Source organism: Nuphar pumila, unplaced genomic scaffold, assembly GCF_984573655.1.
Source record: "Nuphar pumila unplaced genomic scaffold, dmNupPumi1.hap1.1 HAP1_SCAFFOLD_96, whole genome shotgun sequence".
Classification (NCBI taxonomy): domain Eukaryota; kingdom Viridiplantae; phylum Streptophyta; class Magnoliopsida; order Nymphaeales; family Nymphaeaceae; genus Nuphar; species Nuphar pumila.
The window spans coordinates 18,858-42,643 of record NW_028323175.1 but is presented as its reverse complement, the minus strand read 5'-3'; the positions used below and the strand labels follow the sequence as shown (position 1 = coordinate 42,643).

The following is a 23,786-nucleotide window of genomic DNA, read 5'->3' as shown; positions in this document are numbered from 1 at the left end:
ACAAAAAAACGTTTCTCGTTGAGTGTTGAAGCTGGGCTTATATAGGTACGCAGGAGCGAGCGTGGCCCATCATGCTGGCACAATGCACCCTAACGTTTGTTTCTTGACATCTCCGTTGACGTAAATGAATAAGGTTGGTCACTCGAGCTTTCCGACACGTGCAACTTCTTGAGGGGTTCTCAAAAATAGTCATCTGCGCACGTCGGCAAATGAATGCCGTTGCGTGCCAGTGAAGATGACAAGCATGATGAGAAACTGTGTACACTTTGGCTCGTCGCATGTGGCGGTACCGCTATCAGGCTGACCTGTCTACCGCGCTGGCTGTCCTGTCGTCTCGAGAACACAAGGAAGTATCTGACGGAACTGATAAGAAATTGAATCGTCTTGCTTGACATACAGGGTGCGCCGTTGAGTAGTGTTCAGTGTTCGGAGGTATTGTCTTGACATGGAGAGGGTCGAGTATTCGACATGGCTGGTGTCAGCAGAGCATTCAGGGCATGGACAGACATGGCTACCCTAGCCGCGACATATTTGCCATGTCAACAGACTGGTGTTATGCAACCCCTGGGCCACGGGATGCATGGCACCAGGTCAGAGTCGCGGGCCAAAGCTGAGGGGGAGACATCAGCCAGGATAGGGCAAACAGCGTTTTGTCGCGCCCACCCACTAGACACTCTGGTATGCATCGGCAGAAATAATTTCCCAGAAGGAGAAGCTGCAAACCCAGGCAAACCCAGGCAAACCCTTTGGTGCTTGTGTCCAGTGTGCGGCATGGTGTTGGCCATCAGTATTGAAGCACGGTGGCCGTGGTTCTCAGGGGGGGGCAACAGGAATGTTGCCCTCCTTAAAAATACGGAGGTTAGAGTGGGAATCTCTTCACGGGCTCTTCACGCTCTGAAAAGGCGTTGGTGGAGGGGCGTAAGGAGTGGGAACTTGCAGCATGTTGAATTGAATAGTTGTGGACTGTGAAACAGTGGTTGATTTTTGTCACATTTCCATTAATTTGCAGCAATGCAGTGCTCCCTGGACCCAACAGCGTAAATTTTAAACCAGCGAGACCTCCAAATGGCACCATCGCTGAATACGGTCTTTGGGGTAATTGCTACTGCCTAAGAGTCCACTTTCTCAAGAACCATATCATTGGTTGGAGAAGATCAATGCATACAAAGTCTGCTGATAACTATCGTGCCCCACTTCCTTTTCTTTGTGGTTGACCTTGCCGACGTCCTCATGAGATGATCATCTCTTTTTTAAGACGCTGCAGCTGCATTGCCGATTGCTCAAAGGACTGGTCTCCCGCTTTGCAGCCTTGGCTGGAGAGCAGGCTATACTGCATATGACAAGAAAGGCGTCCTGCAAGTCTCCCTCGCGCCAGCAGTCAGCACGCTATCTTAATCATCTGTTCATTAAGGAAAGGGGAAGTTTACCTGGCCATGGTCCCAGCGATGCCCGCCTTTCAGAATCATTTTTACAAGCATCGCTTTGGAATGCGCTATCCAAGCACTACTTCGGCACAGGCGAGCATTAGCTTGAAGCGCCCACATTCCCGCTTGCCCGCGCGTACGCTGTTCCCAGATGACTGCACGACGATGAGTGTCTTGAGCTGAGATGTCGCGCACAGGCATGTTGCGCGACATCTCTGCAAACAATGAGAAATGAGCAATGCGGCGTTGACAATGGATGGGACAGCCATGAGTGGCTGTCCCGCCAGTTGTCAGCGCTCATCCTTTCGATTACCGGTTCTGGTGGCAGGAAGTGTCTGGCACACATTGAGCATCGCTCATCTCAATGTTACCAAGCGACTCCTCGAGTGATTGAACATTGCCCATCATGCTTGAGCGCTTGCTCAAGTCGTTCAGCCGGCGGCAGGCCAGCAGCATTTGCACATGCACTTGCAAGCGTCGTGGGCTGAGCACACAGCTTCACTACAAGGTGCTAGAATGAATGAGATTTGTGCAGTTTCGAAGTAGCCCCATGACGTGGGACTGCCTGTCTGCAGCTTATCAGAGATGGGATCGACATCCTGTACCCTTAGCGGTATCTTTTTGAGCTGCTCAGCATCGCCTATCTCTTGAGTTAGTGTGGTCCCAGGCCCACCGCAGGCCTCAATGGTGTCCGTTGATTCGTCCCCTTTTATTCAGCAATTGTAAGAGCAAGTAGATGCGCAGCATCGCCTCCGTTGGCGCCAGCTCCAAGTGAGCTTAGACGCACAGAGGGCAGCCATGTAGGGGGATTGAAGTTATTGGAACGCTGCAGAATGGCGTATTCCGCCTGTTTTGTTCAGCAATTGACCGGTGAGAATTCACCAAGGACAGCGCACAATTCGTGGGGTGGTTGGGCCGTCGAGACAGAGCATGGTGTTCACTGCTCAGCCCATCAACAGCGCGAGATACAGCTGGAATGCATGACTTTGCCGAATTCGAGTTAGTCTGAACTGATGCTTGGCATCTGCACGCCGCATGCCTGCGATGAGAACTGCTCGACCGACTGCATTGCAATGGATACATGTCCTCGAAGATTGAGTGCATGTGATGTTTTCACATGCGTTGAATGACATTACGTACTTACATTAGGTAGCAGCACAATGAACCACACAGGGAAGGGAGAAACGGCTGTTACAATCGACTTGGCATTCCATGCACACAGTCGATCATCATAAGTTTGTCCATCTATGCACACAGCAATATACATCACCGTCAACCGTCACTGTCAACTGTGAATGAGTCAGCCTGAACAGTAAGGCAGATCTAGTCGACACAACATCAACATGTCGTCAACATGCACTCAATGACCGCCGCCTCCAACCGTTGCGGTGGGGATGCGAGGTACGCAGCGCGGTAGACGCCCGTCTTGTGGGCGAAGTTTTAGTGCGTGAAATTCTTGGATCTTGGGTTAGTAGTGCATTACTTAGGTTCTGGGGGACTTGCAATGCTTCGTAAGGCTCTCGAGAAACTTCAAAGGGTGTTGTTGGGTATCAAATTATGCCAAATCCATTGTTGTACTTGACTGGCATGTAGCTGCAATGCTTGCACACACGCTTTGTTGGAGTATGCCGACGTGTAGGGACTCGATCATGGAAGTACTGGCACATGGGCCGGCGTCGAAACGGAGGGGTGTGACATCAACGGTGAGCCGCACCATCATACAGTGTGTCATTATGATATGATTCATATTAGTAATGTATGCCTGGAGTCTCAAAATGGTTGCATGAAATGAACTGGTTATGTTCTAACATTCTGTGTCCCAGGCATCCTAGCCTTTGACATCCTGACTGCTGGGGAACGCGGGACGGCGTCGGGGAGTTGCACCTTTTTGTGAGATGTTGACAGGCAAATGCGCCGTCTTTGTTGTCTGATGCCGAGTAGTTTGTCAGTATCACACATCGACGGTATGTCCGATGTAGTATAGCCCTTACTTTACTACATTCTGAACCCATGTATGATCCAGAAGTAGTTGAATATATTGGCATTCGTTTCCCTCCTTCTGCCTTGGGTTCATTTATGAGTATTATAAGCTCTTGAGTTTCGTGCACTGCTCTGTATGCTGCTGCCTGTATCGTCCGTCAACGTTGCATGTGGTTGTCCAGCTCAGGGATCTGAGCAACTGCTGGGGTTGTGCGGCTTACGGGGAGGTATCGCTCGGTATATCTCTCACACACACATGGCTTTGTTTGGGGTGAAATGTTGAACGGAAAGGAATACGTTCACTAAACACGTTTCGGTTGAGACGGTTGTTTTTAACATTTCAAGTGGCATTTGTATAAGATACAACGATGCAAGCCTGTGAAATCTCGTTGCGGTGATGTAGACATTCCGATTTGCACATTCGCTGGCCAGCAGTATGCCATCACTCCCTCACGATGGTGACATGAGAACGCCAATCAAGCCGTAACGTGTTGAGGTTCTGGGTCTGACAGTCTGTCGATTGTGCTGCAGCCAGTCATCGTAAAATCAAAATCGCTAACACTGGTTATGGTGCGTGGCAGGAGCGTCGATATGAAGATGCAACGGAACGCTTTTAGAGCCGGACTTCCTCGCACATTTGGAACTTACACTTCTTCACTGCGTGGGAGCTGGGGCTGTCTCATCATCTTTATCCACATTCTTCTCGAATTCTGCCGTACCTCCATGCCCCTGTAGCTTCCGCAGATGATGTAACATCATGGGCACCAGACCATCACGTCTCGACGTTGATCTTTGAATGTATTGATACTTCAACATCAACACTGTGGTAGCGAATGGACGTCAAGGAAACAATGAGACAAGCTCCGTCAAGATTTCGTTGTTTGTGCACACTATCTCGAGACAACTCGGGAGCTGGAGGGACTACTAATTCGGTTTGCCTACAGCTCTTCTAGATATTCAGGCACCTGCCAAGAACATGCCATCGGTTGGACATTCACAACTGATATTGCGTTTGCAGTTGATCAAATCACTTGGGTTTCCCTTTACCACCTCGATTGCATGACATTCTACACTATTTGCGCGAGAGACGCATTGCCATCCTTGCCCATTGTCCGACATTGCGTGGCAACGTCACTTTCAACGTTTTGTTGCAGTGCCGCTTCTCTAACACTTACGATGGCGTAAGCTGATTGCCGGGAAGTGCCGTGCATCTCGCTGCTGGCGAGGTCTGGCGCTTCAACATCGCTTTAGTGATGGAAAAGATCAAGCCACCGCGACCACATCACGTTGATTTTGTAGGGGCTGCATCTGTTTGCGACGGACTTACCCTTGGGAAGGATGCGCGAAGGCTCGTGGACACTGTCGCTGGGGTCTTCAGAGCTTTCAATCGGCAGGGGTGGTTTGAGGAGACGCGAAGACAGTCGGTCAGAAGCAGCAGCACTCGGAGGCCGATCAACAAGCAGTGGCGCAGAGTACCGATTCCGGTCATCGCTTTTTGCCTTACGGCGCTTATCTTCTTGGTGCCTCTCGTTTGCTATTTGTTAGTGTTGGCGCTTTCATCCGACCCACTGAACCCACCTTCCAAACCGTTCCAGGTCCTGCCATTTCGACTCTCTTCTTCCATCAACAAGGTAAGGGAAGAACCTCGGACCCCATTTCGCCCTCAGCTTATCCCACGGCGCATACATCAAACTTTCAAGTCCGCTGGCTTGTTGCCTGAGAGGGCAGAGCAGCTCAGGAAGACTTGGAGGGACAAGAACCCAGGTTGGAAGCTTCAGTTATGGGACGACGAAGAGTGCAAAGCGTTTGTGCGCAAGGAGTTCCCACAGTACTACAAGGCGTACATTGGTTTGCCAAAGGACGTGGAGCGGGCTGATTTTTTTCGCTATTTGGTAGTGTATAGGCTCGGCGGGGTATATGCGGACATTGACACTGAATGCAAGGTGGGATTGGACAACGTTATACGTCAATCCGACACTTTAGTTGTAGGATGGGAGGCAGAAGTGCCTGACAGCGATGCAGCCCTTCGTCGCCATTTTTCCAGGGTTCGCCAGGTGCGCATCAGTCATACGCATGACGCAGGTGCCGACGGCTTGTCGACTGATGCATTCCCTTGTGATGCAATCGCTTGGGACTGCGAATGTTGCTGTTCTCATCGCAGAGTATGTTTTCCTCGGAGTTGTATATTTCGAGGCATAGCCATTCATGAGACATGACGTCGGGCAAGCGATTCAAAAGCGGGCCCACATCATTGTCGGGTGGACGCTTGCTTCTTGTTTACATATTTAACATTACAGTTGCCAATTACAATTTGGGTGTTGACTTTTCTTTCAACAAAGCCTGGCCCAAGTCCTGGGTGAGCCAATGTGAGCTACTGCTCAAGAACACAGACAAAACCGAGCTGAGCTGTTCACTAATCTAACGTTTGGCGTTCTGCTCGGCACTTGTACCAGTTTGAAATGCGGTGCTGGTCAGTGCAGCAAGAATGGTGGCCTGTCATGCCAGGCATGAGGTCTGGACAGGGTCTGGCGAAATGCATACAGCACATGTCTCTCAAGCATGCATGTATTTGACAGGAAGGCTCCTCTGTTCTCAAAAAACAATGGGAAAAACTGAAATGGATGTTGTGGGGTACAGGTTCAGCAGTGGATGTTTGCGGGAGTCCCGGAGCACCCAGCATTGCGAGCTGTGTGCGAACACATTAACACAAATTACAATAAGGAGTACAGCAGATTCACAAACATGGATACCCTGGACCGCACCGGGCCAGGAGCTTGGACAGATGCTGTCCTGAAGAGTGCCCTCGAGCACGCTTCGACACAGGCACGTTCCATCTCCTTGCGATGACCATCTTGTGCCGTTGGACCGCTCCACGACTTGCACGGATGGTCGTCTCGGGGCTTTCTGAAGCCCCTCGATTTGCAGTCATAGTCAGCACAGTTGGGGCCAGAAATTGCATGCATGCGCTGTTGAATAAAGCATCGTCAGGCAACGTTATCAGGCTTATGCTGGATCAGATCGTAGATGTTCTGTGAGCCAACAGCATGATTCATTGGATGCTGCAGGAGCAGTGCCTTGCATGGATGCAACCATCAACTTGCATGGCAGGCTGTCCTTGTTGCTCCTGCTACCGTAGCACTATCTGCACGTGCAAATCAAGTCACTCCTTGTTTGCGGGCATTCATGTATTGGTACTTCAATACGGTACACCATCATCTCACTAGCTGCGATACAGAGTGTGCATATCATGTAGTGATGCTGTAACATGGTACACCATCATCTCACCAGCTGCGATACAGCGTGTGCGTTGCAGCTGAAAAGATGCAATCAGATATGACGGTTGAGGGATGTCTTGCAGCAGGTGGACGACCCAGGGCGTGTCCGCATCCTGCCACAGCTGGCTACAGGGGTGCACCCCAAGAAGGGCCCAGCAGGCATCGACCCCTCCACAAAGGGCATCGTCGTGCAGCACCATTTCCTTGGAAGCTGGAAGAAGAAGGGCGGCTGGCGCAGGAGCGGGATCGTCGAAACAGCGAAGAAGCTTCTCGGGCTGCTGCCTGCAGAGCCCGTAAAGCAGATGACGGTCAAAGACAACCATGTGCAGCACTATCCCGTCTCGATCAGCCACTCGATAAGCTCCCCCGCGTTTTCGGTGCTGGTGGACCTTGTAGGGCATGGCGACTTCCAGTCCCGCGAGGAAGTGGGGGCGGTGCTCACAAAGTACGGCAACTGGCAGGCCGGGTCAGATCCGACCATGGAACCTTCCGCAGTGTCGGCCGTCGTGGGGTCGCTCGGTACCGTCTCGACACGCTCCGTGCTTGTCGACATCGGCGCTGGCATCGGCTACTTCTCCCTGTACGCTGCGTCACGGGGGCACCGCGTGATTGCGACCGAGCTCGCGCCGCGGTCCTTGGCTGCATTCGCAGCGTCTGTAGAGTACAACGGCTTCGGCAACCTCGTTCAGGTGCTGAACGTGTCCGTCGGGACATCCAGCGGCCCGATCTGCACACACCCAATAGCCCCAGACGCATCTCTCGGGTCCTGGCGAATGGAGGAAGTTGCTCGTGGTTACGCGCATCCCGCGTTGCACCGCAGCACGGACAGCAGCGCCTGCTCGTTCATCGCTCAGCGGAAGCTCTTCACCGACATCGTTCCGCCTGACACCAACGTGCGCGCCGTCCGTATCAGCGCCGGCGCTTGGACCAGCGACGTACTGGAGAGCGCGCTGTTGTTCTTCGCGCTGCACCCGCCCAACATCGTCCTGCTTGAGATGGACATGGCTGAGATGGCACGCGCCGGTCACACCAACATGGTCGACCTGTTGCACCGGATGCACGAACTCGGGTACACCGACATGAGCCACGCTGGTGGGGTCTGCGCAGAGCGCTGGGAGGCCCTCACACATGAGGTCCGCAAGGGCAAGATGTCCCCTGTGCAGCCCCTCTGGTGCAACCTGACCTCCGATAACTTTGCCATGGTCACTGCGCGCAACCACAAGCTGGGCGCCTCGCCCGCGACTCAGCTATCCAACTACGACGAGCCGAGCGGCGTAGAACTCGTCATCATGGTGTACGAGCCGCCGCCGCCGCACATTGCTAGCTCCAATGCGCTGTCGTCGGACTCAACGGGAGAGAGGACAGCGTCTGAGTTGCCCGCCCATGACCCTTGGTTACAGCAGTGGCAAGCTCGCAACAGCCCGCCGGAACCGATGAACGATCCGACGCACTTGAGTCCGGCTGAGCCGGAAGATAGGGAGGGCCAGCGGGCAGTCCTGCGGCAAACATACTTGCAGCAGCAGGAGGGTGCCGTGCATGCGGAGTGGCTACAGCGCGACCATGCGTCAGCCCGGCGCGCTGCAGAGTCCGTTCAAGGCGGGGTGGAGGGGGCAAGGGGGCTTACAGGACTCACGACGTTCTACCGCCGCATGGGAGCGGCTGAGCTGCACGATTCTCGCTCGTCCCGATAGCAGAGCTTGTGGCGCGATGAATGTGGAGTATTCTCCCGTCACTTCGCGCTCCTTCATGCTCTATGTGCGCCCTTCTATGGGCATGACCGTGTCGTTGGCCCTGCACCCGGCACCGTTGTAGCTTTGTGGCAGTAGCTGTGTGGGCAGAGCCAACCCATGCTGTGATAATGGTGTGCAACTTTTCACTTGCCGCCCATGATGAGCTGCTGTTTTGTAATGCAGCTCTTGCAAAGGCAAGCATTCGAACAATTGCTGTTGCACCGTTAACTGTGCTTCTAATGTCGTAGCGCCTGAGTGACATCTCTAAATTATGAATACCGTCGTTGATTGGCACCATGAGCAGTTGCGCCCATCATGGCGCACACGCAAGGTCGCTTTAAATAGATAGGTGCAATGCTGTGGTTTTCCCCCTGCCTTCCTGGACAATCGGTTTGTTCGCCAATGAAAGGCTGTGTTTGATGGCCATCCGCTGTGAACGTAGTGCCTGCTGGATTCCAGATCGGTAAGCAAGTCATGGTGCCGTTGCAACCATGGTTGCAATCTACATGTACTTAAATTTGACAACATATTTTATTGTGTCTGCAACACGCTGAGGTTTTAAGTATGGGACATCTGACAGGCATGCCTGAAACCATAGTGCTTGATCGTGTCGCTTCCCGACGCAGCTTATGTTTTTGCCTGAACGTCAATTGTTGTGTCACTTTTGATTGCACTATAGATGAATGCTGAGGATTTTTGACGTTGTGTGCGGTGACAAATTTTGTCGGGACCCGGCCTTTGTAAATACTTGCTTGCACTGTTTCCTTGAATAAAGCCATGGAACTCAACCATAAATTGAATGACCGTGGCCAAATTCTGAAGTGTTGCAAACTGCTGAACACAGAAGCAAGGTGCTCTCCATCTTTTCACAACTCTGCAAGTGCTGAACGTCATGAAAAGGATCAGAGTAACAATCCAGATATCATTATTGAAGTGGTGTGCATGACGAAATCCAATCAGCAACACTTGCAGCGTATCACTCTACAGTTTTGTGAGGTGCCAGGGAAGACCATTTGTCGTATTCTTTGATGCATGCATTCGAAAACATTGAGGAGACAGACAAGAAGATCGCATCAGGCGTCCTTGCAGCTGTTATGAACAAGGTAAAGCGTTGAAAGCAATAGATGAGTCTGATACCTCATACCCCATTACATTCTGCAAGGCCTGCTTGTGCATGAACCTTTACGTGCAACTGAATTTGGTTTTTCTTTTGTCATTGGGCATAAAGAAGTTTGGTGAAACAGAATGCAAAGGAGCATTTGGCCTACATCCCTATACCCTGGGTGCGCTGGGATACTTCTGTCATTGTCCAATACGGACAAGCGGGACGTAGCTGCAGCGGTGGGAACACATGCCTCGAAATGCTGCCTCCCAACGCCCAATGTCATTGAAAACATATGCAATTTGGCCAAAGGCCACTAATGGAGACAGCAGTGCATTTTAACATACGAAAGCATCAGACTCTGCAGAACGAAGCTTATCCAGAGCATCCTGGACAGTTCGCCAACGTCCCAGCATATCATCCTCCTATAGCTTGTCATCCGTGCCTGGCAGATTCAGCTTAAACGGGCTGCATGCAGTGCTTGCCTTGGGGACAGCCACAAAACAGGGGCGCCCTGCAGCTCTACATCGCATCTGCATCGTCTTTTACCTCCACAGGTGCTGGCAGGAGCAAGCTGGCCCCTGTGCCGACACCCAGAGTGGTCGCTACAATTGCCAAGCTTGCGGTGGTAGAAACCTCGTAGCCACACTGATCGGCTATCATCTTGAAGCCGATGAAACCCAAGACAAGAGCCACCGCCTTATCGAGGTACCTACATCAACACGCACACTGAGACCTGGCTGCTGTTGAACAACGGTATCAAGAAATGGGAAATGGAGCTTGCTTGGGTGTGCTCATAGCTGATGCTGATGATGTATCTCATAGTTCGTACATTCAGACACTGCCTTGACCAAAATACAACATGTTGGTGATACTATGGTGATTCTGTCTCTCCGTAAAATGAAATACAATACCATGATACTGTACAAGTTCGTATGCCCCTTCAGAGCATTGCTCACTAGTAGAGCTTAGCAGTAGAGCTCCGGTGGTGTGCCGCAGCAAGAGCGTGAAGTGCATACATGCACTTGATCACATACATACATGATCAAAAAGTGATCACAGCTATTGAAGGTGCATCATGGCACTCCTGTTGTGCAGAACTCATGCCCACGGGAAGAATGGTTGCGTCACTATCAGCAAACCAACAGGGGCTCAGACTCACAAGCCAGAATCGAAATCCTTGGTGTGACAGACCAGCTCGTCCTATTGGCCGACCTCGCACCAGTTGCGGCACATACTGCTGTCAGCGCGTTACACGACCTTGACGGAAGGCAATGAGGTGGCTGGAGCATTAACTCCTTCTCAACATCACCAAGGCAGTGAGTACACCAAGTGTGACGTTCTGCTGGCAAAATGCCACCGCATGATGGAATGATGCAATGGAGTGGATATTTTTTGTGGCGCGATTGCTACAGGAAGCGCATATGCTGGCCATGCCCGTCCCTGGAAAGCCATCTGCATGGTCCAGGGTTGCAAGGCGATCCTGCTAAGCGTCAAACCAGCTGAGCACACCCTGGGCTCTGGTGCACACCTGAGCTCGGAAATGACGGTGGAAACAAAGCCATAGAGCGCCCGAAGGGACACAATGGCAAACATGTTGGAGGTGTAGATGATGAAAGGGTCGAGGGTGACCCCAAACACCGCGGGGATGGAGTCCACAGCAAACACAACATCCGAGATTTCGATCACTGCAAGGGCAACTAGGAGTGGGGTGGCCTTTAGAATGCCATCTTCCCGCACGAAGAATTTGTCGCCCCGGTAGGTGTCTGTGACGGTGAACACCTGCAAGCATCGCCGCGTTTCAGCGCTCCGCCAGGCCGCGTGATTTCGGGTCTAGATGCCCAAAAATGCATAAAGTTGATGAACAAAAACGCGATCTGGCAAAGCACTGCCGCTTTCTGGAGTGGTAGCATCGAGCGCGTGTCCCAATGCTGCAAGAGGGTGTGCTATGCCTCTGTGTTTCATGTCGCATTCCAAGGCTGACGATGTGTCTTTTACCTTCACTACCGCAAGCTCCTCAGAAGAATTGCGACCGCGAAACCGCAGTAATCTTGCGAGCCATTCCACCCTTCTACATCGAACACGTTTGTGCGCAATAAATGCAATGGACACAACATCAGGGGAGCGCTACCAGAAAGGAACTAATGAGCAATCAAAGGCAAAAATGATTGCATGCCGGTTGCAGAAGAAATTTGGGCACGTACTAATCAGTGGACACGATACAGAGCCATTCAGTGGCGACTAATTTGGCGATCCAATAACACCACACAAGAGCATGGCACCACAGAAGCGCAGGTCACTGCGGGCTGACACAAAGAACAACCGTCCTGTCATCCACCCTGGGAGGGCGGTCACACATACCTTTCGCACGGTCTGAACGATTGCATTCTGCGACAAGTCTTCCTCCGTCTCATCACCGTTTACAAACAGAAGCTTGTAGGAAGAATACAGCAAAATGCCGGCAAAGAAAAGCAGGAGCGGCTTGAAATTGTCGACCAACTCAACTCCCGCCAGAATCATGACCAGTCGTAGCACAGCAGCTGTGATGATTCCTAAATTTAGTACCTGCACCATCACACAGGTATGTTGGCTGCAGGACCACCTGCACCAAAGCATGGACCGATTTAATGAGAGCATGCAAGATGATCAGGTTGCATCAACTGTTCTGCTTGCCTTCCTGGCGCAGCTGTGTCTTGTTGGCACCTCATGTCCCTTGTACCCAGGCAAAAGTGAGGGGCCTCATGCTCCATTTCACTATGGGAGTGTCATAAATTTGTACACACCATAAGCTCGCTCAATTTCCCCAACTGCTCTACATTTCCTTTCCTGCTATTATGATGCCAGAAGCAACTTGATCAGGCCAAGCTGACAGCCCTTTATGTGGCGCACGCATTAGCGAAATGAATACCGCAATCCAGCATCGTATTAGCCCTCAGCAGGCGGCTGAAGTTGGGGCTATGAATCTACGAATTTGTGAAAGCCGCAGATGGTCTGGATGGCCAGCAACCACAGCAATCATGGAACTGCGTTGAGGCCAAAAGCCCCAACGTTGTTTCTGGTGCCGCATGAGCAGCCGCCATAGTTGTCCCCTGAGAGCATTCCCTATGAAGCCTGTGACAGGGATGGCCTGGCAATACCAGGCACCTCAATGCCACTTGCCTACAATATCGGTCAATGACTGGGCCAATGACTGGACCATTTGAAGCATGTGCCACATGGACTTGCAGGCGCGAAGGCTGAAAGGGTGGAGGCGACAGGGAAAACAGATACAGCAGGTATGATGAATGCATCACATAAAGAGCGCAACAGATACATGAGAATGTCCACACCATGCCCTGGCATGCGAACTGCATTGTCAGGTTTGACACAGTGCCAGAGCTAAAGCAATTGTGCACGATGGCCAGGCAGACATCCGCACCTTGCCTTGATACTCAGCAGGGGTTTTGAAAAAGTTGAAACACAAAATGAACACAAAGAGGTTATCCACGCTGAGGCTCTGCTCCAAGAGGTAGCCAGCAAAAAACTCCTCGGCCTTGACTCCTCCTTGAAACAAGTAGATCCCAGCACCAAACGCTACTGCGGAGCCCACGTACAGAAAGAAGTTCTCGCCCTTCTGTTCTATGTCTGCTTCCTTCTGCTGCCACACACTCAGCTCGTTACGTACTCGCGCTGTCCGTCAACCTAGCAAAGGGGGGTATCCTTCGCTAGGTACTTTGCCTTGGGAATATCCACATTCGTTTGGTTTCCAGGGATCAGCAGGGGAAGCTGAGTTGAAATGATGCAAACATGAACACGACTTACCCATGCAGCTTACCCATTGGCTTGCTAGAAGCCTCACATGGTGTGGCAGATACGTCACAGATAGAATCAATACAGATGTCAGTGGAAGTATGTGTGAATCAGCGATGCATCATTTAACGCGTCGCTTGGGTGCACTTCTATGGCAAAAAGGCACTTCGGGCATCCCCAATAATACCCTTCGTTTCCAGGGTATCTAGGGTAGGGTCCCGGTTGTTTCTCCCACAAACAATTAAAGCATCACGTCCTGTTTCTACGGAACCACGCATCCAATCATCAAACAGAGCCCGGTCGCATGCTGAGTGGCATTCGATCAGAAACTTCAATCCATAATCCAGTGATGCCCAGTGATAGAATATATTCCTGATCGCTGGCCACATCCCGGATACAGCCGGTGGACATGAAACAAGGAATAATCACCTCCAATATTTGCAGAGCCTTCTCCTTGACAATCGATGATGTGTCGAAAGTTGACGTCGAAGGGGTGTCCTCTTTCTTGTCTACCGCTGCCCGTGCTGAAACGACTCGCCTCTCAAGCAATTTGTGCTGCTTTCCTGGCCGATGCGCAGCACGAATTTGCTGCATCGCAGTCAGCTTGGGTTGTTAGTGTCTTGCTCACACGGTGTGTGCAGCGCTTGCTGTTCACGTGTTCTATCTATCAACAAGGTGTGCACAAAATGGAGGCGTCGCCCCAAGAATCTTACACTCTCTTCACCGAATCCGGCTGATGATTCGCCTGATAACTCCTTCCTTGTCGTGTCGTCGTTTCTAAAGTGACTACTGGAGTTCTTAAGTTACAGCATCAGGGGAACCAATCATCAGCCAGTGAAAGTGAAGAGAGTGCAAACAAGCTTTGCAAGCTCATTGCGCTTGGATTGCATGCAGAGCAGTACGCCTGTCTGATTCATTGCCACGAACTGGAAGGAACCTTTCGCCCCCTGCTACCTCCTGAAATCAGTCCAGCCACCGCACTTACAAGTTCCACGTCTGAACGATTAGCGTAACCCTGGGCACCCGCACACGCACGAACGCTGATGCGTAAACCACGCATGTAGCAACTGGCACATGTGCACTCACGCATGTCAGGTTGGCATACATTGAATCAGCGGACGTACCTGGGATAAGGGACACAGATGCAACGTTGCATGACTGAGGGTTGGCCCTATGGACAAGGCCACCATTGCGTCGAATTTTTGTTGAAATGACCACTAAGGTATATGCAGCAAGCGAGGGAAAGCACAGACGAAAGACGCCTGGACCAGATACACAGTGCGATGAGGTGCAAACGAGCCCGTCGGCAGTGTGCTGGTGTCTTGGTACAAATCGGTCAGTCAGCAATACGTCATACTGATGTTCACCGCGCGGGCACTGTGGCTGCCAATTGGAGCCGTGATGTGACTCTGCTTCCTGCTCTTTGAGTAGCTGCTTCCGACACCTATCTGCCGCGAGATATCCCTGGCGCGACCTAGATGGTTCGGCAAATCATTTCTCCTCAGGTCACGGAAAACTCCAGGCCCCAATCTTATGCTGAAGTGGCTGCGTTTCCGTCACCTGTGACTACTCTGTACAGGCGAGTTGCAAGACACTCAGGGGACAAGGCTGACGTCCAGGCCGCTCCTCACGTGCGGCGCGTATCAATTGCAGGTGTGCTGGCGTCGACAGAGTCAACGCGACGCGACGATGCCTTCAGGCATCATCTACCAGGATGAACCGTAACATGCCCTATGCGCACCAGGAATGCAATAATGACCTCAAACGGTGCCCAAGGAGTTGAACGAGTTCGCGATTTGGCAAGTTGCACAACAGGTCGCATATCCCCAGCACATAGCAGCATAAGCAGCAATTACGTCAGGACACTGCAGCACCAGGCGCAGGCAGAAGCAAGCGAGCTGTGTGCCAGTCAGGATCCAGGCTGCACAGACTGCGGAGTTCCTGGGAATGCACCACCGTCCGCTCTGAGACGCCCGACGCACCTTTGATGCCTGCCTTGCGCTGATGACAGAAGCGTGACCGTGTGTAAGTCGGCATCAGTCTTTTGCCACTACCACGAGAGGGAGAGTTCTACAGACTTCAAAAGACACAGATGAATATGCCTGATGGATCGAACCTAGGCACATCAGTACGTAAAGTGCTGTTACAAAAGTCCGAAGCAGTGCTTCGATTACAAATATCAGGTTCTGTCAGCGAGGAATAGCAATAGGCATGGCCTGTCACACGCAATGATCGACTATGTGGGTCAGAGAAATATTGTGCTTAGCCACAATGGGTTTCAATTCCCATTTCTGTCAGGAAAACTCATGCATTTTCGGGTATCTGAACCCCAAAAACGACAGGTCTGGCAAAACACTGAGAAGTAGTCCGTCCCAAGTCGCAGTATTCATAACACAACATCAGCTCATCACATGCGTCGTTGTCGAGGAGGAATGGGGTCTAGGACGCGAATTGCAGCATTGTGAACGCACAGCTAGCTGTCCTTGTTGCTCTTTATCCCACATGCCATGCTCAGAATTGGAAGCATGCGTGCCTGCTTCGCCACAGAGGGGTTGATGCAGCAATATGCAAGCACTCGTCCTGCAGTACAGAGCACACTGAATAGATGAAATACGCCGTTGGCGGGCACACAGGCATCGTTGAACGAAGAGCAACCTGACAGTCGAGTGGCATGCATGAAAGTAAATGGTGGAGAGGATCATGGGCGCGCTATTCTATTGACCCTTCACAAGGCCTGAGAGCATGGACAGCCAGCTTGAACTCATGGTCTGTGCCACACCGTCCTTAGCAAGGGTGGAGCGCCGATGTGCAGAAGATGGAGGTAGTGTGTGGGTGGTTATGGTATCATACCGATCACACAAATCATGTGACGGCATCTATTGCTGCAGACTTTGTACATATGGCATCAACAGCAGCAAGGCCAGCACTACGGTTGCACAGAATGTCCTTGTGGATGCGGTAGTGTAGTCAAAAAGAAACATCATCATAACATCACATAGATAATGACAGGAAATAGACATCAAGCAACAAAGACAGCACATTCGAAGTGAATAGCTCATTGAGCGTCAGCGGTCGGAACAAGCAAGCCTGTCATAAACGCGGTAGTGTGGTAAAAAGAAACATCATTATCATCATCACGCATGCCAGCTGTTGCGGCATGGATGAAGGGCTTGCTGTGCAAAGCAGCAGCAATGCGAATGGTTGTAGTGTGAAAGGCTACGTACCATTCTCCCGATTCACAACGTCCTGCAGGAAGCGTGTGGCAGTGCATAACCGGTAAGGCACGGGTGCATCGGCTCGGAATGCAGTTCTTAACACCTGAGCCAGGGGACACAGGCCCTGCTGGCCTTGCTTTGCTCTTCGGGTCTTGCCACGTTTGCAGCCTGCAGCCCAGCAGCAGATTGGTCGAGTTTGTCGCCGTTTGAACCATCAGAAGGCCTGACACGGTCCAGCCAAACAGCAGTCATGCTGACTGATATGGTAGTACTGGATGGTTCATGGCGGACGTGTAATTGTTGTGCTCTTACATGGACGCTCCACTTGTTGTTGGGTATGGGATGGGATAGCAATCAATAAACTATCATCTTGATGAAAGAGTTATCCAATTACACGTCAAGACTGTCCATGATGTGGACAACCTCACCTGGTTCTGTCCGTAACTTCATGATCCTGGAACCATCCAGGGCAGTGTCCAGTACAGTGTTACAAGGGATAGAAGCAACACAAGCCTGGCTACTCAAAACTGTCGCTCAGAAGGTGAGACAGCCCCACATCTGAAATTCGAGCAGCCAGAGTTGTGCTATCAGGCGTTTAATAATGCTCTAGAGCAAAAGGCAAACGTCAAAACGTTCACGCGGCTCTATTAACTTTGTCGCACGAGCTTGGCAAATGATTGCAGCCAATACTGACAACCCTCCTCCATATTTGCGCAACATTTCTCGGCGCCTATGAAGAACACGGAAACTTACCTTTTGTACTAGAACACGAGGCCTCCACAAAACAAAGCTTGTGCAACAAAGCAAAGGGCGGCCCAACTGCATGGCAAGTGTAGAAGGTCTGGCCTGCCTGGCGAGCAGTTGCACTGCGGTGAAGGGGGAGACTTGGGCGACACCGACTCACCGCGTGCTTGGGCGGTGTTCGGCATTGCAGAGCAAGCTGCTGCAGTGCCATGATGGTGATGCTGCAACGCAACAAACACACACACGACAATTTGACGATGGCTGTCCGCATCGGCCGCGCCGCTGTGCAACGCGAGCGTCATCGAGCGCGGCGGTCAAAGTCTTGAACGGCTGTCATGCGTCGCGTCGACATATACGGGATGACCAGTCGTCCCACAGGTTCCCTGAAACACGCGCAGTGGCTGACGGCATGAGGCAGTCGATGCCTGACTCGAGAACATTGGATGCCGGCCACAGATGGCGTCCTCAATCGTCGTCCACGAAGCGTCTTGCAGGTGGACGGATCTGTCATGCGGTCGTTTTGAGACCGGCGACGTGGACAAGTCGTGTCTGAGCAGCCGGCTCTGGCATCAGTAAGTCCTCAATGGCATCCGCCCCGCAATGGAAAGCTTGCACAAACACCGCAGACGTTGTTGCTTCGCCCCGGGCAGCGAGGTCGGCAAGCAGCGTCTCCACGCACTGCCGTGCAACCCCTCGGCTGCCAGGGGAGCGCACACCAAAGAGGGTGTGAGACTTGCCGGTGCGCGAGGCGCCGAAAGCAGCCACGCAGAGGTTTCTCCCTGGGCTGGTGGGCTGCGGCAAGAAGCCGCTCATCGCACCGAGCACTTCGTCAGCAGCCTGGTCGTTGACTGTGAGTGCGGGAAGGACGGAGTCGAAGTGGAATCGGTGGTAGCTTGATTCAGGCGATCAGACGAAACAGTCTTTAGGACCCCGCCACCCGCGCTCTGGACAAACGTGCTAGAGGCAGTGGGCATCAGCCGCGTGACAACGCGCATCCATGTCTGACGATGCCATTGAGCCATTGCAGCTGCTTGCGGGCCTGCAAGAACACTGCTCGCATGAAAGCTAATATTTGGCTAGTATTACATCCCAGAAAGCCGAGCCTGCTATCTTTGCAGACCACTTGCGTGGTCGACTCCTACATGGATGAGCCTCCGTGCCTCCCCACAAAAGGCCATGACCTTGGCAAGCATGTGGTGCTACTTGCGACGCCGAACCCTGTCGTCGCTCAAGGAAGCCTATCTTGATCACTGCAACATGATGAAGCACTCCACGTGGTCTGCAGGAAAAGTTTCATTCCTTCATTACAGAACCGTGCAAAAGCCATAGCCACATGGGATTCAGCCTGCAGCAAAAGGGTAACCGACGCACGCATGACGAGGCTTGCAGTCTGCGCGTTGAGTAGGATGTGAAGCGCTGATTTCAGAGGGAAGCCTGTGTTGTTCAGTTCTTCAACCTTTTTAAAAAGGTCCAATCCTCGCTCAGGATGAAAGCTCTGTATTTGTCTGACAGGGGCTCCATCAAGGTTGTGAGACAAGTGCAAGGCATACCAGGTCATTCATGCCAGGCTGTAGCAAGCAATGGTTTGCTTCACGAATCGCGCTCTCCTCAAGCCCATCCACACACTCCTGCAGCTGCGTCATCGCCTTGACGCACTGACGCAGCCTGCCACTCGTATCTCCAGACAGCTGTGCAGATAGTCCAGCGGATTTAGCCAATGTCCAAGTGTCTCTGTCGGCAGGGCCAGGGTCGCCTCACACTGTAAACCACTGGTGGTGGGCGGTACATGCTGACCCAGCACTTCGTCCGCTATACGGCTGATAGCTTCAAACTGCTGTCTAGCATCGGAACCAGCACTCATTCCACACACATCTCAGGAGCAAACCGTGTCAGCCGCTCAAACTCCCACCACTGCCTGCGAACGCAATCGCTTAGATCAACAGTACTGTCAGGTTTCATACCTGCCCTCACATCCCACTCCTGAGAGAACATGACCCAAGCATTTCCCAAGCTGCTAATCGAGCATCTGCGTTATGCTGAGTTACTGAGAGATGTGCATGCTATCTCCCTTCATGTATACATTATGACTCGTCACGACACAGGCAGCATGCTTGCATATTCTGAGATCAACGTTTCTCTGCCTAGCACAGACTCACCTTTGACTTCATGCAGAGTGCCCTTGCATGCGCCCGTACTTTTGTACAGAAGAACGGAAGGTCATGCAAACAGCAGTTTCAACCAGTAGGTGCGATGCATGCATGCTTTTTTGGGCATCTCGGCTCACAGAACACACGGTCTGGCGAATCGCTTCATATGCAGATCTGGAGGTCATGCAAGAACGCACTGCCTAGCCAAGTTGACCTGCATACGAAGCAATTTTAAGCGGCCTAGCGCATCCCTCTCCTTCTCACGCTGCCGTTCGAGGCAAGCCATGGCATGTAGTGTTGTGTAGTCGAGTGCCTCTGTTGCCTCCGCTCGCCCCTTCACCCCCTGTGTTCCCCTGTCAGAAGCATTCACCGCATGAATGCTCCGGTATGACTTTTTTGGTGAAGCAGACATCACGGTGTGCTGTGCACGTGACGCATGTGATGGTGTGCGCACATCTTGCGTTCCAGACACTGCGGTGCGATGAAGCTCGCAGGTTCTCGACAACTCCTCGTGTGGCACGCAAGGACTTTATGCGAGCACGGTGCGAGGCTCTGACAGGCGTCCAGGCGCCTGCTTTGAAAGCGGACGAAGTTGCAGCATCCGAGCGGGACAATGTTCGGCGATGGGCTGCATGGAGCAGGCGTTTCACCCTGTTGCGATTGCGAATCACGGGGGCTGCAGGCAAGCAGGGAGCGCTGCCACGGCGGAACAGCAAGTGCAAGAGCTTCGAGTTTGTTGCGCTCCTCTGCATTTGCGAGCAGCTCAGCGTCCTGAGCGCACTGCTTCAGGAAGACCACCACTGACTGCAGCGACTTCTGTACATCTGTCCTCAATTCAGCGGTCGCAAGCTCTCACGGCTCTCCCGACATTGCGCCTTGCTTTCCCTTCTAAGTGGACTTGCTCTCTGCATTTAGCCCCGTCATCACGCAAAATACAGTGGCTGCCGACAACAGCGTCACTGCCACACGATGTCCGTGGGAGAGGGTCCGACATGTCTGATGAGGGTGGGTATCTTGTCTTGTGCAGCAACCGTGGGGATAGTGACGCAGGACGGTGTGTGCGGTTTACTACGAGACCTGGGATGTTTTCTCCTGTAGTGTCCAGCTGTGGCTTTGGCTCGGGACTGCAGCCGAAGAGGATTTCCCAAACTGTTGCTGACTGCGTGCCACGCCTGTGCTCTGCCGACAGGGAACACGGTTTTTGCAGAGAGTCCCAGGGCCTGCCTCGCAAGAACCAGGTCGCTTGGAGGGTTGCAGAGGGTGGGTTCATCAGATGAAAGTGCGCCGTCTATCTGGCTATTACTTGCGGCTGTGGGCCCTCGCGCGTGCCTTGGGAGGGTTGCTGCAGGCTCCAAGGTAGCAGCTACGCCAGCATTGGCTGAATTTCCGTAGGAGGCACTGCAATTTGTTGTTTATGCTCCGACGCAGCCGGAAAGTGAGATAAGTGAGCACTGACGTTGCTGTCGTGCCCATCAGAGGGCCTCTTCGGTGACGAGTCTTGGGTGGATGCGTGTCCATAGACTGTGCTTTTGCTCCCCGTTTGCTGAGCGCGCTGCTGTGCGTTGTTGCTCGCAGGCGTATTGAGGTGGTGTTGGGCAGTTTTGGCTGCGTAGCTGACCCTGCACCGAGAAGGAGCTGGTGTGTGGGTTGCTGCGCGCACTTGAGGGCATGCTGCTGAATGCCATCGCAGCAGTGATGATTTCCGCTCCGCCGTGTTGAGGCTTCCGATAGCGCTAGCTCCCGCGTTATAGTTTGCAGCAGCACTTGCTGCCGTGTCCTCGCACTCTATTGCGCTCATTGCGAGGGTCGCTTCGAAGCTCGAAGATGAGGCCTTGGTATGGAGGAGGGGAGAAGGTTTTGAGACGTGATGAGCCGGGGACGTGAAGATGCGTTGGATGGCGTGAACGGCCCGTCCAAGAGTGAGTCCGTTTTTCAGCGACAAAGCAGTTTCTGGCTCTGCCAGCCAGTTGTCCAGCTCTGCCTCGCGGCTCGCATCGTCCAGAGTGGTGCGATCAGGTGAGCTGCTGGTTGAGTCGCATGCCGACACATTGGAGTCCAACAATGAGCAGCCTTGAAGAGCAGATGCATATTTGCTTGGTGAGGGAAGGGAAGCTCGTTTCGATTGATCACCTGCAACTGCACCTTCACAAATCCATCTTTTCTTGCATCAAATCGAATACGACAGCAGTAATGTGTTGACCTCCCGCAGTTCCTCATTTCCTCCTGAAGAGCTGGCTAGGTCCAGCTGCCAGGAGTCGGCTACGATGATCTGCAGTATTACACTATCTGCGATGCAGCTGCAGCCGTGTACGCGGGACTGTGGTGAGGACACATCCGATTTTTCTTTCAGCTGAACACAGTGCACTCAACTTTTTTGGAAACACGTGTCTCAGACGAGGGCCTGGTCCTTCCTATGCAAGGGATTAAGGGTCTGCAGGTGCTCAGAGACTGTGCATCCCATTAGCACCCAACCGTGAAGGCACACGACCTTGTCTCCAGCCAACTTCAACATGTTGAAGCAAGGCGTGACAAATGGTTGCGTTGTTTCTTGCGCTCTTTAACCCACGTTCTGTCATGCTCTCGTGTTGTCGCGGTGTTGACGGGCACAGACGCCATCGTCCTCAAGACCAGCAACCGGCAACGAGGTCATGAAGGGGGGACGTGCCTGAGTTGGCCTGCTGTGACACAATAACTTTCGCACGTGTTTGCGGCGAAGCCTTTTCGTGCTTACTTTGAGCTAGAATTCTGGGATTTACTTCGAGCCATTCAGATCCCACACCGAGTCGCGCACGCTCTGGTGCATGCTCGACCTCACCTGCTGCGTTGGAGCGCTCTTGCGAGGATGGCTGGTAGAATAGTCTGAAAGTATGTGCCTTTGTGGATTTCTGCGGAGCATCATTCCCTTTGGTGCCTTTTTTGTCGACGGATAGGGTGTACTCGTGAAACCACACTGGAGGCAACAGTGATTATGACAGCACTGAGGCCCATGACATCTTCCCAGCATGTGTACAATGCAACGAGCCCACATTCATATTCAAGTAGAATGTGCGAGTCTCAAATCGTCTGCGCAGGGGCTGGGGCTGTGCATGCGGTGTGCATGGATGGTTACACGACAACGCGCACAGGATATATCAATGCAAACAAGGACGAGGTGCAAGTGGCACCGAAGCAAAAGCAACACCTGAGAAATTCTGAGATTGGGGATTTTCGGAAGTTCAAAGTGTCCCTGGCTTTCTTGGAAGAGTGCCCGGAATTTACAAGTGCGGAATTCAATGCACAATTGGGCTGCAGCTCCAGAGAGGGGCGCGTGTTCTACGTCACCGTCCATGATCGACTGCTACAAATTTTATAATATTGATTCAGTCCCATGGTTCGACCATTGTATTGAATGTGCTCACCGACCTCCGCACATGGCTGTCTTCGGATTGGCACATAACCCCACAGAACACTACATTGGGTGAGGCGCTATGTCAGGCAGACTGCACGCAAGCTACGCCAACCTTTTACAGCTGGGCAAATTCCTTTCGTTGTACTTTCCACGACGAACGCACGAGCGTGCTGTGTTTTTCTTATTTTGTTCTTGTTTGTGGCGTGGCCCTATCTCCAGATATCCGACGTCTGCCATTCCATTCCGTGGACCGTGCACTTTGCTACAGCAAATGCCGACGGGCTCGGAGTCTCGACTCAGCGATGTATCGTGTTCAAGCAACAATGGTCACACGCAGCAGCTAGCGTACGACCAACGTCCCCTTTCCTTACGCCATCAGTAAGCAAGCTGTCAGCAGCCAGGGCTTACTCTTGCCGCTGATCTTCTTTGAAGTACGTGACGTACACTACATATTTTGCAGCCAGAGCTTTGTTTGGTGCATTCTTACCATCATGGCGGCAGCAAGCGGGCTTACTGTTGCGAGCAGGATTGTATGGAGCCGCAGGCGTTGGCGTTCTGATTGCTGGGTCGCAATGCCTGTTCAACGTGGAAGGAGGTCATCGGGCTATTGTATTCAACCGATTTGGTGGTTCAAGGACGAGGTATGATCTTCATACAGTGACATTCGCTGGTTCCTCTGCGCCGATCAGCAAACCCCGACATGCATGCAGAGGTATCGTCGTACTGTTTGCGCTTGAGCCTTCGATGGCATTATAGGGGGTTTGATTTGTTCGTAGTCTGCATGTTCATGTAAAGATTTCGGAAGGCGCTTGAGCAATTGGGGTCATGTGGGGCTGGCCCAGTCCAGTGATGCCATGTTTAGACGTGCGTCCTGAACGGCCTCATTCAGGACACAATTGTCGCTTTCGACGTTTGTTACTTCAGGATTCAAGGAATTATCATGGATTGAGGTGAGTGCTTGCCTGCAGACGTACAAAGAAGGCACACACCTG

General features: G+C 52.4%; 1 protein-coding gene across 1 annotated transcript; it reads right to left on the bottom strand.

The window, feature by feature from the left end:
- Nucleotides 1-10,033: 10,033 nt before the first annotated feature.
- On the bottom strand, nucleotides 10,034-13,894 carry LOC149811263 (thylakoid membrane protein TERC, chloroplastic-like). Its single transcript, XM_089993994.1, has 5 exons — nucleotides 13,592-13,894; nucleotides 12,930-13,145; nucleotides 11,873-12,076; nucleotides 11,043-11,293; nucleotides 10,034-10,223 (listed from the first exon to the last, which is right to left on the bottom strand). The coding sequence occupies exons 1-5, from the start codon at nucleotides 13,892-13,894 to the stop codon at nucleotides 10,034-10,036; spliced, it is 1,164 nt and encodes a 387-aa protein (XP_089850120.1).
- Nucleotides 13,895-23,786: the final 9,892 nt, after the last annotated feature.